This window comes from Lynx rufus, unplaced genomic scaffold (genome assembly GCF_022079265.1).
Source record: "Lynx rufus isolate CCGP_SWC_20201006 ecotype Redwood Valley unplaced genomic scaffold, mLynRuf1.p SCAF_10, whole genome shotgun sequence".
Taxonomy (NCBI): Eukaryota; Metazoa; Chordata; class Mammalia; order Carnivora; family Felidae; genus Lynx; species Lynx rufus.
The window spans coordinates 45,470,984-45,490,552 of NW_025814824.1; the positions used below are offsets into that span (position 1 = coordinate 45,470,984).

At 42.5% G+C, this 19,569-nt stretch overlaps 1 protein-coding gene across 1 annotated transcript in view; it reads left to right on the forward strand.

Annotated features, from left to right (window-relative positions):
- The window catches only part of FOCAD (focadhesin), a 283,468-nt gene that overhangs the window by 188,061 nt on the left and 75,838 nt on the right, over positions 1-19,569 (forward strand). Inside the window, exons 21-22 of the mRNA XM_047064929.1 lie at positions 10,816-10,908; positions 17,311-17,399. Of these exons, the coding sequence (XP_046920885.1) occupies positions 10,816-10,908; positions 17,311-17,399 (182 nt within the window). The remainder of the gene's footprint in view (positions 1-10,815; positions 10,909-17,310; positions 17,400-19,569) is intronic.

The following is a 19,569-nucleotide window of genomic DNA, read 5'->3' on the forward strand; positions in this document are numbered from 1 at the left end:
TGTATACTTGTCTTTTTATTTCCTTGGCAGTGTCTTTTGAAGAGCAAATTGTTAGCTTTAACGAATTCCAGTTTATCAAGTTTTTCTATTTATGTTCTGGCTTTCTCTCCAACCCAAAGCCTCAAAGATTTTCTGTTTTTTCATCATACCAAAAAGAAATTCTGCACCTATCAGCAGCCACTCTCCATTTTCCTCTCTCCCTAGCCTCTAGCAACCACTCATACACTTTCTGTCTTGATAGATCTGCCTATTTTGAACATTTCATGTAAATGGAATCATGCAATATGTGGTCTTTTTTGTCTGACTTCTTTCACTTAGCATAATGTTTTCAAAGTTTGTACTTGCGGTCACACGTATCAGTACTTTCTTTCTTTTTATGGCCTAATAATATTCCATTGTAGGGACATACTATATATAGTTTATCCATTAGTCACTTGACGATCTCCTGTGTTTACTTACAGAAGTCTTACAGTTTACATTTCAGCCTACGATCTGTGTAACTTAACTTTTCACAAGGTATGGGTTGTATTTTTTGAATGTACCACTCTTTCTTCAGCAAGGCACCTTTGTGGAAAATCATTTGTCCATATGTGTGGGTCTATTTCTGCACTCAATTTTGTTCCATTGATCTATATGTGTGTGCTTTAAATCAGAACCATACGGCTTAATTAGTGTTGCTGTATAAGAAGTCTTGAAATCAAGCAATATGAGTCCTCCAATTTTGTTGTTTTAAAATTTGACTGTCTTAAGCCTTTTGCCTTTCCATGTAAATTTTAAATCAGCTTTGAGAAACCACCAAAAACAAAAAAAGCGTCAGCTGTAATTTTGGTTAGAGAGATATTGAATCTGTGTAGATAAATTTGGGAGAGAATTGATATCTTACTAATATTGAGTCTTTGAACTCATGCACAGGGTATTTCGATTATTTTAGGTCAGTGTTTTACTACAAATCTTGTGCGTATTTTGTTAAATTTAATGAGTATTGTGTGTCCCTAAGTATTTTGATGCTAGTGCCTCAAAGTGTTTTTTTTATTGGTCTTAATTTCCAACCGCTCCTTGCTAGTATATAAACGTATAATGGATACTTTTCTATGACTTTACTAAACCTACTTATATATTCTTGTTACTTTTTTTGTAGCTTTTTGTTTTTCTTGGTAACATTGTATGTAGAGATGGTCTTAATTTTTTTTTTTTTTTTTTCCTTATCGGTGTGCCTTTCATTTCTTTTTCTTGTCTTTTTGCCTGGGGCCCTCCAGCAGTGTTGAACTGGAGTGGTAAGGGCATACATTCTTATCTTATACACAGTTTTGTGGGAAAACATTCAGTGTCTTAACATTGAATATGTTATATTTACCTTATTTTAGTATAAAGATTTTGTAGATATCCTTTATCAGATTGACAAAGTTTCTTTTTATTCCTAAATTGCTGAGAGTTTTTGTCACAAATTGATGTTGAATTGTGTCACATGGGTTTTTTCTATATCTATTCATAGGACTGTATAGTTTTTGAACTTGTTGATATGACAAATTATTTTGATTTGTCTAAGTGAACCAAATCTTCATTCCTAGGAAAAACTCCATGTAATCGCACATTGCTGAATTTGATTTATTAATTACATTTTGTTAAGGAATTTTACATCTGTGCTCATGAAGGATATTGTTCTGTAGTTTCCTTGTATTATCTCTGCCTGATGTGTTACTGTGTAATGCTGTCCTAAGAAATAATTTTTCCTTAAATACTTGATAGAATTTTCCAGTGAAAATTTGGAAACTGTTTGGAGTTGTCTTTAGGAATGTTTCTAACTGTGAATTCAATTTATTTGATATATGAGGCTCTTCGCTCAATCTATCCATCCATCCCCACTAATCCTGAAGCTTGGGGTCTGTCCCCTTCTGTGACGTGTAAAGTTTATAAAATCAGGAAGTTGGTTTTGGTCACCTGTAGTTCCAGCGTGCCCAGTATTCCTGGCACATAGTAGACATTTGTTGACTTGATGATTTTAATCCTTTTGAAACATGGATGCGCCTTAGACTTCGTATGTGCGCGTGGTATGATGGTTTCCTTTTTCCTGAATGTTGTAATTAACATGATGGTGAATCTAACGGTTATTGAGGACTTCCAGAAATGACATTATTATAATTTGAATAGCTCTTATGCACTGTTTTATGTCACTTTTCATTTATATGAGTAGATAGAGGTAGCCTTGTCTTCCACAGATGACGTATACTTGTAGGATATGCTATGGCCTTTTTAATGCCTGTGACTGTGGGTGGGTGAATGTGTATGAACAGGTGGAGGAACTTTGTTTCGAATGTCCCAAATGTCCCAAATGCTCTGCTCTTCATGTTCCGACGTGTATTTTGCTTCTCGTAATTGTCAATATTTCCCGAAAACTAGGTTTAGTAAACCAAGGAACTTTTCATTTTGTGGAAAACTAGCTATGAACTACTAATTTAACCTGTGATGAATTCTTTTGGAGATTATTGTATTGTCTTCTTTTTGAAAACTTAAAAACTTTTTTTTTTTAATTGACTCTTCTTACAGTGAAACTCTCCCATGATACTTTTGGAAGACTCGCAGATACGTGAGTCTGATTTGAGTTTGACTTGACATCCGGGAGGAGTTCTGTGTCATCATCGTCCTGTTTAGATCATTCTAAACCTGAAGTGACCCTCTCTCTCCGTTCCTTTGAACAGGGGATAACCAGGGGTCATTCCAGACCTCGTAGGGCTTCTCCAAGCTCAAGTGACTGTCCTCTTCTGCTCTGATTTAAATTTTTTTTTTTTTAACGTTTATTTATTTTTGAGACAGAGAGAGACAGAGCATGAACGGGGGAGGGTCAGAGAGAGAGAGACACAGAATCTGAAACAGGCTCCAGGCTCCGAGCTGTCAGCACAGAGCCCGATGCGGGGCTCGAACTCACAGACCGCGAGATCATGACCTGAGCCGAAGTCAGGCGCTTAACTGACTGAGCCATCCAGGCGCCCCACTTCTGCTCTGATTTAAACTACACGTTCTCATCCTGAGACGAACTTGATTCCTGTTGATGAGGAAGCTGAAGGTGAATGACAGTTTCCTTCCCTGAAACTTGCTGCCTGCCTTGTCATCCTTTGGCATTTCTAACTCTCCCCTAAATTGGATGATGGTGGTTTGTCCCTGGATGAGAATGGCAGTCTTGCTTCATTATTTCCTCCATCTTTGGACACAGGCAAATTCTCCCAATCTTGCTGCTGCCACCCGACCATATTTCTGCCTCTGCATTAGGTAATGAGCTCTTTTTTCATTTTAATTTCAGAGAAACCTTATCTGGACTTCTTGGTAGCACTACTCTGAATGAAATCAGTCTTTCGTTCTCTCTCTCCCTCTCCCTCTTTCTCACCCTTTCTCTCCTTCCTCCCTCCCTTCCTTCCTTCCTTCCTTCCTTCCTTCCTTCCTTCCTTCCTTTCTCATTGATCATCATTTGATTCTTTTCCCTCTAGATATTAATCTTGCTTTTCTTCTGCCTTCTATGGATTTTTCCCCCCCTAGATGCCTGGAAATAGGTGGACTATACCCCATCGTTTGAACTACAAGTAATATATTTGCCTTTTTCTTTCAGTTCCTTCTTACTTAAAAACATATTTTGTATGAAGAATATGGAGTAGCAGTAACATTCATGCAATATGAAACAATTAGATAGAAATTCAGAATAATCATTGGGAGAAGTGGTATCTGTGCTTATTACACATTCCCCTTAGAAAACACTGTGAAAAGTATGGTTTGCTGTATTTTAGAGACTCCATAATTGCCATGTGATGTGAGTTGTTATGGTAACTGGGTTTCCCCCCCTCCTATTAAATAACAGAGTAAGTAAATGGTTGCTTGAGATGTGACTGAATTGTCAGCTTTCAAGCTAATGTTATACTGATGGGGGGGGGGAGCGGGGAGAGAGAGATAGGCTGTGGAAGAGAGAGAGGACGAAGGAGGGAAGGGGGGGAGTCAGACTTTGAAATGTCCAGAAAGCACCCACAAAGAAACGAGTGTCATTTTACTTTAAAAATGTGTCCTCTACAAGCCCTCCCTTCTTGTCCTCCAGTCACCATTTGTCAGGAGACAGGAATAACAAAATTATTTTTGTGCAAACAAGATTACTATTGACAGAAAATTGAAGGCTATTATATCTCATATATAAACAATGGGACATTGAGTGGCTTTTGGGGTCTCGAACACTAAGTACAAATGGTTTTTCTTCTGGCAATGTGGGAGGAGTGTGGGCACATCACAGACTAAATGTAGTGGCTCAGTGTTGGCATGTCTTTGTAGCAACTGAAGTTAAATACTTTTATTCTTTTGATAATAATATATATACATCTGGGGAACACGGAAAGGCCTTACTTTGTGAAATTAAGGATTTAAAATTAATAGCAAGCACCTAGTTTATCGGTAAATTTGTACATGTTACCCTACCTTATTTCCTTCTACTTTGGCCATCTGACAACCTCACCAGCATCTGTCTTCACTGATTTATAGTATTTAATGAAAGTCTGTTAAAATGGATGTTTTCTTGGGGCGCCTGGGTGGATTCAGTTGGTTAAGCATCTGCCTCTTGGTTTTGGCTCGGGTCATGGCCTCATGCTTCATGAGTTCGAGTCCCACATTGGGCTTTGCACTGAGCTGACAGTGTGGAGCCTGCTTGGGATTCTCTGTCTCCCTCTCTCTCTCTGCTCCTAATACCCGCTTTAAAACTTTGCTTTGTCGCTCACTGTGTTTTCAGCTGGAATTAAACCTTTCCTGGCCAGAACATTTTGGACATGCTTTTAGAACTGTGTCCTCAACAACTTGTGTTTGAATTTAGCTGTGTCTGCTAAAAAAAAGTGTTCTAACACCGTGTTTCCAGAGGGATTGAAAGTTGAACTTCATGATTTTCTGTGATGACTTGTGTATGGTCATACAGTTTTCTCATGACAGAATTTTGTCTTAAAGCCAATACTGTGCATTAAATCCGGTTAAACTCAGCAGGTACTTACTTGAACACAAGACACTCTTATGGGTCCGTGGGAGGGATTCCGAGAGGAACAGGACGTGATCTCTGCCCTTAGGATTGTTTGAGGGTAAGGTGCATACAGAAATAATCTAACATGGAATCGGTCGAATGTTATAGGAGAGGTTGGTAGCATCCTGGAAGCATAGAGATGGAAGAAATTATTTCAGGGAGTAGAGATGAGAGAAGGACAGGGCATCCCAGGCCCTAGAAGTAGTCCTGTAGAGTATAGGACTGACTTGGGAATTGGTTTATAACCCAATTCAGCCAGGATGCAGGTTAAATGAAAGAGAAGACCAGGAAATCATCTGGGGAAATTGGTTGGGGATCTTGGCCAGCAGAGTTCTTACATGAGAACAAATTATTTCTTAAAGTAAATGGTGGGCTTTTGATTCTAAAAGGCTTTGAACCTAGTACAGAAGAGTTGGGACCGTATTCTTTAATGAACCATCAAAGGTTTGGGAAAAGAAGTTCCGACTTAATGTAAGAGTAGCAGCACCGTTTAGGATGTATTAGAAGGAAGAAAGATTTTCGGCTGTTGGGAGATCAGTTAGGGGCCTCAGTACTCTGGGCAGGAATTAGGAAAAAGGCAGTGAAGCAGAAAGTATGGGAAAATAGAAGAAATATTTCAGTGGTGGAGTTGACGGTTGAGGTGGGGGCAAGAAGGAAGTCCGGGATAAGTCAGAAGTTCCCAACCTGGGTGACTGGGTGACTGGGATATTGGCGGGTGGTATTGATAGAAACACGAACGGTAAAAGGAAGAGTGGATTTGCAATGTTCATGGCAAGTGTACAGAGTGTCATAGATGGTGGGAGGAGAGGGTTTGAGAAGTACTACAATCTGAAAGTAGCGACTTTCAAACTATGTATCTTTAATCTTGCGTGTGTGTTGAGGCATAATACACATACGGTAGATTTCTCGTCTCTTAGTACACAGTGGTATGGATTTTTACAAATGCACACGTTCATGGAACCGGTACCACAGTCAAAAGAAGAGCAGTTCTGTCACCCTAAAAATTCCCCCATGCTCCTTGGTAGTCAGTCCCTTTCCTCCCCACCTTCTCCTGACAACCACTGATCTATTTTATGTCCTTCTAGTTAAAGCTGTGTTTTCAGGCATCTCCGGGACCTTTACCAGTCGCATCTAATGAGCAAGAGGGCTGAACACCAAGCCCCCCAGCCTTCCTCCTCACTTCACTGAGACAAGTCTTACCTATTTTCTGTTTTATGTCTTGGCATTTTACTGAACATTTGGGGTGAGTGGAAGAATTATATAGGTAAATATTCGAAACCTAGTATCTGCAGGTTGCGGACGCACCTCTGAGCCATGGTTCTCTCGTACCCGGATGGTTGCAGTAGCCTGCGAGGACGTGTCTCTGCTCTGACCTTTGCCCCCTACAGTCTGTTCTCAACGTAGCAGTCACCATGATCTTCTACGCTATTCACTATGTCATGTCATTCTTCCCAAAACCTTGTAATGGCTCTCCCTTTCCTAAGAATACTAACACAAGTCCTGGAACGTGACCTCGAAGTCACTTGCCTGCATTCCCTGAGTGCCCTGTTAATTTGCCGACCTTCTCTCTCTCTCACTCTGTCTGTGATGGTTGGTTGGTTGGTTGGTTGGTTGGTTACACTGGCCTTCTATGTGTTCCTCAGACAGGTTAGCCATGGGCTTGCTGTAGGACTTTTGCCTTACCTTGTGTGTGTGTGTGTGTGTGTTTTCAATCGAGGTAAAATTCACATAACGTAAAACTAACACCTTCAAAGCTTAACGCAGTGGTATTTAGTGTAGTCACAGTGTGCAAACCATCACCTCTAGCTAGTTCCAGAACATTTTCATCCCCCTCCAGTGAGACCCTGTTTGCATCAAACTCTCACTTCCCATTTCTCCCTCCCTTCTTCCCTTCCCCTCTCTCTTCCCCTCCCCTGACAACCACTAATTTGCTTTCTGTCTGTAGGGATGACCTACTCTGGATATATCATATAAATAGAATCATATAGCATGCGACCTTTGTGTCTGGCTTCTTTTTCACGTAAATGTTTTCACAGTTCATCTATATTCTAGCGTGCATCTGTATGCCATTCCTTTTTATGGCTGAATATTCCATTGTAGATATATTTCATTCATTCATTCATTCATTGAACGTGTGGGTTCTTTCCACCTTTTGGCCAATTGTGAAAGTGCTGTCATGCACATTCGTGTGCAGTGTTTGTTTGAATACATGGTTTCGATTCTTTTGGGTGTATACGTAGGATTGGAATTGCTGGGTCAAAGGGTAATTCTGTGTTTGACTTTTTGGAGGAATGACCTGTTTTCCATAATAACTGAACTGTTTTACATTCCCATCAGCCCTTACCTAGGTTTTTCCTTTTTTTTTTTTTTTTTAAGAGAGAGAAAGAGCATGAGAGAGAGAGAGAGTGAGAGAGTCATAAGCAGGGTCCATGCTTAGCACAGAGTCTGACACGGGGCTCGATCCCATGACCCTGGGATCATGACTCAAGCCAAAATCGAGTCAAATGCTGAGCCCACCAAGTAGGCGCCACCTTATCTGGGTGTTTGTATCTTCGTTGCATTCAGGTCTTCATTCAGGCTTCACCTTCTCAGCGAGGGTCTACCCTGACAACCCGATTTATGTTTAGTCCTGTAATGTGCTCCCGTCCCTGCCCTCACCCCAGTGTCCTCCCCCGTCCCCTGCTTGTGTCTGTTTCTCTAACGTGGTCTCTTTTTAGGCACAAGCGTAACGTTTCATTATACTTACTACCTCTTCCACCTAGAAACTCTTAGTCATCCCCAGATCATAGAACCCGCTCGTGTCAACAGTCCATCAGACACCTGTCATTGCACGGGTATACGTAGTTAAAGCAAAAGTAAGTTTCACATCCATTGCAACTTGGCGCACAGTGGTTGAGAGCCCTGCTTTACCATCCGCCGCATGATGAGGTTGCAAGTTCATGATTTGCGGTTAATTTTGTCGATTGGATTTCCTTCAGAGACTTCTCAAAGTGTAGCAAATTAGACATACTTTTCATACTTTAGAAACGCTAATTGTATTTTTCAGTCGAGCATCAATAACCTACCTGGGTGGCTATACAATGAATTAGAGTAGCCTCCTAAAATGTGTTTTTGTTAAAAATGGTCAAGGAAGTCTCTTTTGCGTGTGACACGACCGGCGTGTAAGAGCACGACTCACTTTAAACTGTTTCCCTAAGTTTCTCTTGAGTAAGGGAAAGAGCAAGAGAGTGCATTTTTAAGGAGATGTATTCACGGCTGACTCCAGAGAACCCCGAGACTACGTATACTCTCATAAAACATGAGTAGTTCAGGCTGGGGTGTGGGCTCACGCTTTCTTCTGTGTCCCCGCACCCACCTTCAGATGTGGTTGGAGTGGCAGCTGGAGTACTGGCTTTCACCTTCAGTTTCTAACCTCCTTTTAAACAGGTTTCCGGGCATGAATGCTTTTGCCCTTAGAAGCTCAACGTTTGATTTGCTCATTTTCCTTCACATTTTTTCCCATAATACTTTCCTTTTTTAACTCAGGTTTGAGAAGCAATTGCGACCATTGTCCTTCCAGAAACATCCAGTGCTCTTTTTGGCAATTTGCTGAGACCGTGGATATTCTCAGTAGTGCAGTGATGTCCATGGATTCTTTGGCAGGAAAATACTGAACTATTTTGAGGCTCTGAGAGAAGAGAAAAAAGTTTTGGTTGCGGTGTTTGAGCGTTCTCTCTGTTAAATCCGGGTCTCAAAATAGGACTTGATAGTCAATGTACTTTATGAAACGGAAATGGAATCGATAGGAAAATTCCCCACGTTTTGGAAACGAGAGAGCAGGGCCAAGGACTGATTAATGCCTCTTTAGCTAGGTTGTAGTCTCCTTCCTGGATAACAAGAGAGGGTGCAGCAAGAATCCCTGGGCCTGCCCCTTCAAGGATTTTTGTTGACACAGTGACCCGGCTCCCCCTACCCTACTCGATGCAGTGAGTACTTAATCAGAAAAAGAAGAAACCTGTCTTTATCATTTTTTTTAAACTTCATTTCATGTTGTATCTTTTTCATACTGTCTGAATATCAAAAAGAAGTTTTTTTAAACCGTGGTGGAATGAGAAGTGATAGCAGACAGAGTTAATGTTCTTTGTTCTTCTCATTCTCGTGGGTTCCTCATACTTTGGCCTTATAACCTGACTGTGCCCATTTTTGACTCTCCCGCTAGAAAGATCTCTGCAGACATAGATCGGTTGATAATCCTAGCCTTGGGGCACCTGGGTGGCTCCGTTGGTTAAGTGTCCGACCTCCGCTCAGGTCATGATAGATGTCGTGGTCTGTGAGTTTGAGCCCTGCGTCAGGCTCTTTGCTGACAGCTCAGAGACTAGAGCCTGCTTCAGCTGCTGTCTCTCTCTCACTCTCTCTCTCTCTCTCTCTGCCCCTCCCCCACTCATGCCCTGTCTCAAAAATGAATAAACATTAAAAAAAAAAAATTAAAGAAAAAAAAAAAAAGATAATCCTCAGAGCCCTTTCGTAGTAGCTTGTGTATAGTAGGCCCGCACTAAGACTGGGATTACAGAAAATACCAGAGGCCCTGGGGATGAGCTGTATTCAGAGAGGCTCTTCGCTTCCCTATCACAAAGCCCTTGAGAAAATTAATTCCTCTAATACAGCAAAATCTCCTTAACACACTCCCAGTTATCATGATTCTGGGGCAATTCTGTGGACACTTGCCTGCCTGGTTGTTTGTCGTCGTCTTCGGTCTGTGGGACTCATGCTGACATTTCAGGTGTTTGGGTTTGGATGAGATGAGCTACGGGAAATGTGAAACGCGATGCACGCTGACTGTTGTTCTTGATCGATCTTCCTTTAACAGAAGCAGGCCTTGGGAAGATTTGTTGCAAGATAGCTTTGTACTAATGGGGAGAAACAGAAATGACTCTGAAAACCCGATGTTTTGTCTGGGCCTCTCTTCAGAAACAAGGCTTCGGTGTTGGCACATACCCTCTTTCTCTTCTTCACCTACCCTGATGAAAGGGCGCCGGTCTAGCGGTGTGCCTGTTTGCCCCGTGCACTTGTCCGTTTGCACCTCTCGCTGTTGTGGTTTCTACGCGTGATGTTTCCGTCGCCCCTTTCAGGTCATTACTTCCGAAACTGTCCTATTGGAAGTCCGGGATGTGAGCAATATTTATTTTCATTGAAAATGGTCGGGGGGGGTGGTGGGATTGGCTAGACGATACCTGGTTTCCTGACACTGGCAAGAGGCTTCGCAGGGTTTCCCCCTAACTTTCAGGGACACGTTTGTATTACACATGCGTCCTGACTTGTTACTGTTGTAGAATTCTCCTTGCTTTAATTTAGAAAATTCTAGGCTTCTTTTATTTTGTCTTTACAGGGCTCGAAACCCTTCTCCTTTGAAAGCAGCCAAAAGATCTTATTTGTGGTTCTGATCCTAGACTCATTCGGTTTGTTTTTAGGATCTAAATCATTTAAATAAGGGGAAGGGTCGGGGCGCCTGGGTGGCGCAGTCGGTTAAGCGTCCGACTTCAGCCAGGTCACGATCTCGCGGTCCGTGAGTTCGAGCCCCGCGTCAGGCTCTGGGCTGATGGCTCGGAGCCTGGAGCCTGTTTCTGATTCTGTGTCTCCCTCTCTCTCTGCCCCTCCCCCGTTCATGCTCTGTCTCTCTCTGTCCCAAAAATAAATAAAAAAAAAACGTTGAAAAAAAAAATTTTAAATAAGGGGAAGGGAAGAATTTCATTCTGCTTTCATACCGCATAGTCTAACTTACGTGGCGGTGTGTTTTTCCCCCGCAGGTTCACATCCAGCTTTCTGAGTGGCACCGTGCGATTTTTCTGCCACAGGCCTGGCTTGCGTATATGAGTCGAGCCTACCATGCCATTTTACAGGTAAGGGGACCGTAGGGTCCTTTGCCATAGCGAGGGTCTCCTTTGTATCTCACATTTCACTGCCAACACGTATTTAGTATGAAAGCCCTTAGGACAACGCTGTGCTTATTTTTGCTCGTAAAAGAATGTGAGTTATGTACATGATGGCACTTAGTTTTTTCAAATGTTGACTTTGAGAGAGGGAGACAGAAAGCAAGTGGGGGAGAGGGAGAGAGAGAGAATCCCAAGCAGAACCCACACTCAGCACGGAGCCCGATGGGGGCTCCATCTCACGAACTGTGAGCTCATGGCCCGAGCCGAAGTCAAGAGTCACACACACTTCACCGACTGAGCCCCTCGGGCCCCCAGCTGCACGTCAGGCTTAAATTTTGATGTCTTCCCCCTGTGGCCTGTCCGGAGCTCCCTCTCGGGTGCTCCTCTCCTCCATCCTGCTGTTTTCAGAGATCTCCTAGATGGCCCAGGTGACCCCCGTGGCTGTCCCGTAGCACGTTGACGTAAGCGTGTCCCAGACGGAGTTCATCGTCTCCCTTGTTCCTGTGCCTCCTCGGGCTGGCCTCGTTTACAACTCCAGCCTTATCTCTTAACCCTTCCCCTGAATTTGGAGTTTCAGCCTTGCTAAACCTCTTTGTTTCCCAAACCCAGCACGTCTACCCTAACCTCTTGACTTTTACACACTGTTCCTTCTGTAACAGGAACTGCCATTCCTTCAGTGCCCACCTGATTTCTACTTATTCTGTAGATCATTTTATCCGACATGGCATCTGTGAGGCCCACCCCTCCAAAACTGGATTACATGCCCCTCCACTGTGCTATCTTAGACCCCCCTGCCCCTTTTAAAGATTTTATTTATTTCGGGGTGCCTGGGTGGCTCAGTCGGTTAAGTGTCCAACTTCAGCTCAGGTCATAATCTCACAGTCCGTGGGTTCGAGCTGCGCGTCAGGCTCTGTGCTGACAGCTCAGAGCCTGGAACCTGCTTCGGATTCTGTGTCTCCCTCTCTCTCTGCCCCTCCCCTGCTCACACTCTGTCTCTGTCTCTCTGAAAAATAAATAAATTTTATTTAAAAAAATTTTTTTTAATGTTTATTTTTGATAGAGAGAGAGAGAGAGAGACAGAGCTTGAGCAGGGGAGGGGCAGAGAGAGAGGGAGACACAGAATCTGAAGCAGGCTCCAGGCTCTGAGCTATCAGCACAGAGCCCGATGCGGGGCTTGAACTCACAGACTACGAGATCATGACCTGAGCTGAAGTCGGAAGCTCAACCGACTGAGCCACCCAGGCGCCCCCCCCAAAAATGATTTTTTAAAGATGGAGAGGGGAAGAGTGGGAAGGAGATGGGGAAGGAATGATTAAGCATTTTAGCATGGGTGTTCTCAAATTGAAAATTTGCAGCATATTTTATTGAGTCTAAGATGTATAAAACAGTGATGCATCTTCAGAAGTTCTGATTCATCAGAACTGAGGAGGGGACCAGGAACCTGAACAAGCTGTCAGGTAATTTCAACATAGTTACTCTGTCAGCTACACTCTAAGCAGCAGTGTTTTAGATGGTTCCCCAAACTACACTGGAGTCCACATTTTATTATTATTATTTTTTTAACGTTTATTTATTTTTGAGACAGAGAGAGCGCGTGAACGGGGGAGGGGCAGAGAGAGAGGAAGACACAGAATCGGAAACAGGCTCCACGCTCTGAGCCATCAGCCCAGAGCCGGACGCGGGGCTCGAACTCATGGACCGCGAGATCGTGACCTGAGCTGAAGTCGGACGCTTAACCGACTGAGCCACCCAGGCGCCCCTGGAGTCCACATTTTAAAGATGTTCTTTTAGAACCACTATCTCCTTCGGCTCGGCTTCCACGCCTCTTTTGTCCTGGGTGGCATCTGGGCACTCAGTTTTGAGTAGGTGTGTGAGTGAAGGATTGTGTGTTATTCATACACACCCTGAAACCAGTTATAGTTTTTATTCAAGAAGAGTGAGAGTGCGGGCCAGAGTAGGCACTTTTTCTCCCATCGCCTTTTCTCTACGCAATTTTGCAGTGTTTTCCTTCAGTAAACATTTGTGGCGCACCTTTGGCCAGGCCCTGTGCGGGGTGCGTGGGGTACCAAGGAGAATAAAGCGTTCCTTCCTATCAGTGAGCTCCCAGGCCAGTGTGGGAGATTGACATGTCCATCAGCAATGTTGGTACAACATCTCTGAGGCTTTAACAGAGGATGTGCAAAGTCCTACGGGCGCCCAGAGAAAGAAGGCAAGAATAACTCCTCCTCCCGCAGAATGAACTGAGAATTTTATTTAGCTCTCGGCATAAGGAAGGCTAAATCGAACAGGATTATGGTATAACTCATGCAGATGACTTACAGTTGATTTAAAAAAAGAAAACGGTTTTTTCTTATAATAAGAGCTACCATTTATTGAGTCACTAGTGTGTGTCCAACACTTAACATATTATTTCAATGAATCTTTACAGAAACCCTTTGAAGTGGGTGTTGTTAACCCCATGTATGATGGGATTACAGGTGAAAAAGCAGGGTTAGCCAGGAAAGCAAGGCAGTGGTACAAACCCCAATAGGCAGAAACCACTGGGCCGCTGAGAAGGAACTGAAACTTACATGAGGATTTATCTGTGACCCCTGAGCCTCAGCCTTTTCCACTGCAGCATGCGCTTTCCCTGGCACTGTCATTAGTTGCAACAACAAATAATGCAAATCGGTGTAATATTTTAAAGGATAGGGCTATGCATGAAAAGCCAGCTGAGTATTTTTAGGGATGCACGTCAGTTATCCTGCCTTTCTCTTGTGGTGGGTGATAGCGTGCCTCTCTGCTTGTTTATCATTTAAAATCCTTCTACTTTAGGGGCACCTGGGTGGCTCAGTCGGTTAAGCGTCCGACCTCAGCTCAGGTCATGATCTCGCAGTTTATGAGTTCGAGCCCCGCGTCAGGCTCTGTGCTGACAGCCCGGAGCCTGGAGCCTGCTTCGGATTCTGTGTCTCCTCTCTCTGCCCCTCCCCTGCTCATGCTCTGTCTCTCTCTCTCTCTGTCTCTCAATAATAAATAAACGTTAAAACAGTTTTTTTTTTAATTAAAAAAAAAAAGATCCTTCTACTTTGCATTTCTGGTTAGGTCCAGTTCCACTGAGAACAGGTGACCAAAGAAATGAAACTGAAAGTATAGGCTTTAAGTATAGATTTTCAGTATGATTTGAAGGTACAGGGAAGCTTTTTAGGCAACATGCATACGGATGCATATTAAGTGTTTGAGTTTTTTGAAACAGGCCCCCACACTTCAACAGAATCTATGGTATCTTAGAATTAGAGCAACCGTGCCAGACTCCCGGTCTATATCAAGAATTACTGCCCTGGAGGATACTTCTTCTGTACAAGAGTTACAGTTACTTCCATCTGGTGCTCAACATATTTTGTAGCATTAAACCAGAGGATCATTTAGAGGAGGCGCATGTTTTACTCAGTTAAGCCTAAGAGATATGCCGGAAGATACATTCTACCTTATTTCCTGGGGGTTTGATTGTGATGGGGGTAAGTTTGAGATTTGGACACCACGGGTGGCTTCTGCATGGGCATCGGCGTCCAGCCTCGTCTAATTTTTTTCCACGAGAACGTCGGATTTTGCATTTTAAGCGTATCAGTATGGTCCACACGACATCACTATGGTCGGGAAACATAGGTAGACACAAGCGATTGACAGTTCAGAGTCCGTTTTGGGAAGGAGGCCTCAATAGCCATCTTTCCCTTGATGCCCTGTGGGACGCTGAGTTGGTTAAGGTCTCCAGCCTTTGTATAAAGGGCTCTCGTGAATATGACCTCAGACTAGAGAGAGGAATTCTAAAGCAGGCCGACTGCAGACTTTTGCTTCCTGAGTTGGTCAGCTAACTGTGAAATAATCGAAAATCAACACGAGGGTCAGGAATGGTGACCCGGGTAGATGTCTCTCTGACCGTGGGTAAGAGATGTTTGTTTCTAATGTGTAGGTTTGGAGCTAGGTGAAATTACTCACTGTAATCAGCAAGGTCTTGGTTACATAGGCTGAAGATTAAAAAAAAAAAAAAAAAAACAAGAAGGATCGATAAATAATCGGTCTCTACAGGCAATCCCGAAATCTCAATTCAGGTGATCATTTCAGTGTCTTCTCCCCCAGTGAGTGGTTTTGCCCCTTAACCACAGAAGCAGAGGTGACAGAGAGGCTCTCTCACCTCTGCACCTCAGTGACCGACAGGCAGAGACTTAGGGGGCAAAGTGCTTCTGAATAAACAGCCTAACATCCTAACATGGACTGGGTGGAAAGGGTGAGAAGGACCTTCCAGAAGAGGGGGTTGAGAGAAGCAAGAGACTTGGGAAGAAGAAATAAGAAGTTTACTTAGTTATAGTCGATGGTGTAGTGGGTTATGGCTACGGAGATAGAGAAAAGCAGGTCTTTTCAATAGGCTGTGCAGATACTGCAAAGCTCTTTTGTTTTTTAGTTTATTTCTAAGCAGATTTTAGCCTTTTCCTTTCCTACTGCTTATCTTTTTTGGAAAAGCGCTGTGGCCAGTAAATGTTCCTAGGAGTAAAGAGGTTAATTTAAGAAGCATAACTAGCAGAAACAGGCAATAAATACGATTTTCTATTTTGCCTATCCCCCTGGGAGGCCAATACCAATATTGTGCTAAGTACAAGGACCCCTGAGACTGACAAACAGTCCTTGCCTTCAGTGAGCTCACGCACTGGTGGTAACAGAATTTATGTATATTCATGAAAGATCATTTCATAAGACGATGATAAAGGGAGGTGGGATTTTTTTGGTTGTTGTTAACAACAAACCTGGTAATGGTAGTTACTCGAAAGAGACACTTTTGCACGTTATTTAACATGCTCTAATGCCACGAGATAGTTGTTAGCTACATTTTACAAATGGGGAAATCGAAGTTTAGAGAGGTGAACTTACTTGCCCGAATATATACAGCAAGCAGGTAGACATGGCTTTAGATCAAGGCATTCTGATTCCAGAACCTACCTCCTTTACTCGTCAAGCTATATTGCTTCTCCCTAGGGTATATATGGATATACACTTTTCTTCTGTGATACAGAATATTGCTTCTCTCTAGGGTATATATGGATATACACTTTTTTTCTGTGAAACATACCTTAGAACTCTAAAATCAGTAAGAAAAAGACAACCAATAGAAAAATGGACCCAATAGGAAATCTAAAAGTCAACGAACGTATGCAAAGGTTTTCACATCTCCTTGGTAAACGGTGAAGTGAAGATTAAAACCACAATGAACACCGTTTCACACCTGCCCGAACAGGAACAATTCAAAGCCTGACAATTCCAGTTGTTGGTGAGAATGTGGAGTAGCTACAACTTTTATTTGCTGCTGGTGAGAACGCAAGCTGTACGACCACTTTTGAAAATGGCGTGGGAGCTATCACTCAGTAACACAAAGCACAGGAAGTTCTCGTCCAATGTAGGGCTCATCAATAAACCAGTATTTTCAGTATATTTAAATAATGTAATTGTTGATAGACTAGAGGGGAAAGAAGCTGATCAAAATGATCCTGAGTGTAAAAGAAAATAGAATAATAACTATCTGGAGGTCTTGGTCTTAAAGGGGTAAGAGTAGCTACATTTTTATTATGTGTAGAAGCTGAACATACCAATTTTTATAAGTTCAAGAAATAAAAATGTAACGCACAGGTGTTTAAGAATAGCTTTGGTTATAGATTACCTGAATCTTTAAAAAAAATTATTTGTTTAACATTTTTATTTATTTTTGAGAGACAGAGACAGAGCGCGAACAGGGGAGGGGCAGAGAGAGGAGGGAGACACAGAATCCGAAACAGCCTCCAGGCTCTGCATGGTCAGCACAGAGCCTGATGCGGGGTTTGAGCCCACGGACTGTGAGATCATGACCTGAGACGAAGTTCGACAGTTAACCAACTGAGTTACCCAGGCGCCCCTGTAGATTACCTGACTCTTACGTGTCATGTGATTACCCTCCTTTTCTACCATTCTGTTACAATACTGGTGCTCAGACCCCAGTCTTGGTATGGTGTCAGTTCAAATTATCCGCTGAGGACACGGAACATTATGAGAAAGGGGATTTTTTTTTTTTTAACAGGACCTTTAGAATTCAAATCTGCTTTTAATAGATCTTCCCAAATGGAGTGCTGTGCACTAAATTTCCCAAACCCACAGCTTCTCCAGGATAAACTTCTTTGGTGAGCGCTGAAATACCAAAGCAGTGATAGAATTCTCTCTCCTCACACATCCTTGTTTATAATCTAACGTTTTATTAGGAACGCCGAAGGCCAACTGAGAAAGGCTACATGTGTTCTCAGTGTCTTACAAAGAAATTTCAGGGTCATTTTGGCCGCGGGGTCTGCATGCTGATTGATGCTGTGTGTCCTGCAGGGCAGAATAGGAGAACTGGATTTGCAGTTGAAACATGGGAAGGAAGGACCCGAGGAGGTGCAGTACAAAAAAGGCACAGCCTGGCTCTGGTAAGGGGATGCTCTTCTGCTGGGAATGAGTGCTCGTTGTGTGGAATGAATGATGAGGGAGAACGTGGCCACTTTAAAGGCGTGTGCGGAGAATTGTCACTTACCTACCAGCCCGAAGGGGGTGAGGCCAAAAATCTGATAGGTGGATTTTCCACCCTCTCCCTGGCTATCACAAGTAGAGTTTTATTCATAAATCTTAATTATTCTTTAAATTGTTTTCTACAGCAGCGTGGAAATGGTTTGCTTTTCCCTTTGCCGCCCCCCCCATAACTGATTATTTTATATGCTTTCAAGTGAAAGATTCTGTTTTCCCCACTCAATCCATTGTCTTCCTAACTCACATTTAGTCGAGGAATACCCCTCTGCTCCCATGCTCCCCCCCTCTCCCCAAGACATCTTCATTATTAGGGCAACTTTACCACGTCAGGGCTTTAATTTCTTTGGCAGACATCCCCTGGTGAATTCCCACTGTATTATCTAGAAATGTGTAAGTGCTGGAACATTAAAAGCAATTTAAATTGTTACATGGGTTAGGAAGAAAACCTTGTCAGATTAATGTGGCAGCAGCCTAAATCTAGGTAAAGTGCCCAGAATCTAAATTGCTTTACCTGCAGCCACAGGTTTCTTTAATCTAAAAATCTATTCAAAGCTTGCTTGAATTTAGATTTATTTACTGATAATTGGCGTATGTAGAAAAGCAGGAGCTCCGTGTGCATGTGTGTATATTTACATAATTCTATTCTAAGTGACATTTTCTAGATTTATTTTAAAAATAGCAACACAGCTTAAAACATTATGACATTGAATTTAAAATTAGAGGTTAAGACTTTGGATTTCACTTCCTCTTTGTGACGATCTTTTGCATAAAGTTTGACTTTCATCTTCTAAAAATGATAATTTGGTGAATGTATAGTCGCATATTGACTATATTCTCCAAAATAGATAGAGACAGAAGGAAGAATGTGATAGATGAATGTCAAGGATAGCTCCAAGATTTTGACCGTGAATAACGAAAAGTATGGACTTCCCCTTTACTAAGATGCAGACGACGATAGAAAAGCAGGTCTGTGTAGGGGAAGAATCAGGTTTGGAACTTGCTAAGCCTCAGATACATAATTAAACCTCCACTTTGGAGATAATCAGATATGTTGTTGATGATATGAGTCTAGAGTTAGGGGGTGAGATCAGGGCTAGAAATAGAAATTTGGGAATGATCAGCGTATCAGCTGTATTTAAAATCCTGATTGCTGGATAAGATCACCTAAGGAATGAGTAGCGATAGAGAAAAGGTCAGAGGGAAGAGCTTCAGAACACTTCAACATTTAGACGTGGGGTAGATGAAGAGGGAACCGACAAAACACACGAAAAATTAGTGAACAGTGATGGAGGAAGAAAACCAAGAGAGAATGGAATCTTGAACACCGAGGGAATAAAATATTTCAAGAAAGGAGCAATCAGTTGTGTCAGAGGGTGCTGGGAGGCTGCACCAATATTTCCACCAATATTTGTGGAAATTTTATAGTATTTATAAAAATTTTGAGCTTATGAAACTCTATATAGTGAAATTATCTGTGGTTGCTTCTTCAAAATGTAAATATTGGCGGTCAATGGGTGTTCTTTTCTATATCTCAGGGCTTTTATATTAAAAATTTTTTTCTGAATATTTGAATCGAGTATACAATCTTCAGATCCACAAGTGGAATCATTTTCTTTCAACTTCGGAGTGATTTTGTAACCAACATTTAAAATTTTATTTTACATACGTACATAGCAACTATTCCATTATCTACAACTTGGAAATAGTAAATTGCTGTTTTAGTGAGCTCTTCTGCATAAAAAGAGAGAATATCTTAATCAGTTTGGGCTGCTGTAACTAAAATACATAGACTGGATGGCTGACTTAAACGACAGAAACTTCTCACACTTCTAGAGGCCGAGAAATCGAGATCAGAGGTCTTATGCCGGTGAGGGCCTGCTTTCTTGTTTGCGGGCAGTCCCCCTTCTCCTTGTGTCTTCACATGTTGGGGAGCAGAGAGAGAAAGCAAGCATTCTGTGTCTCTTCTTACGGGCACTAACCCCATGCATGAGGGGTCCACCCGCAGGACCTCCCAAAGGCCTCACCTAAGAATATAATATAAAGAATGTTAGCAGAGCCACCATTCAGTTTAAG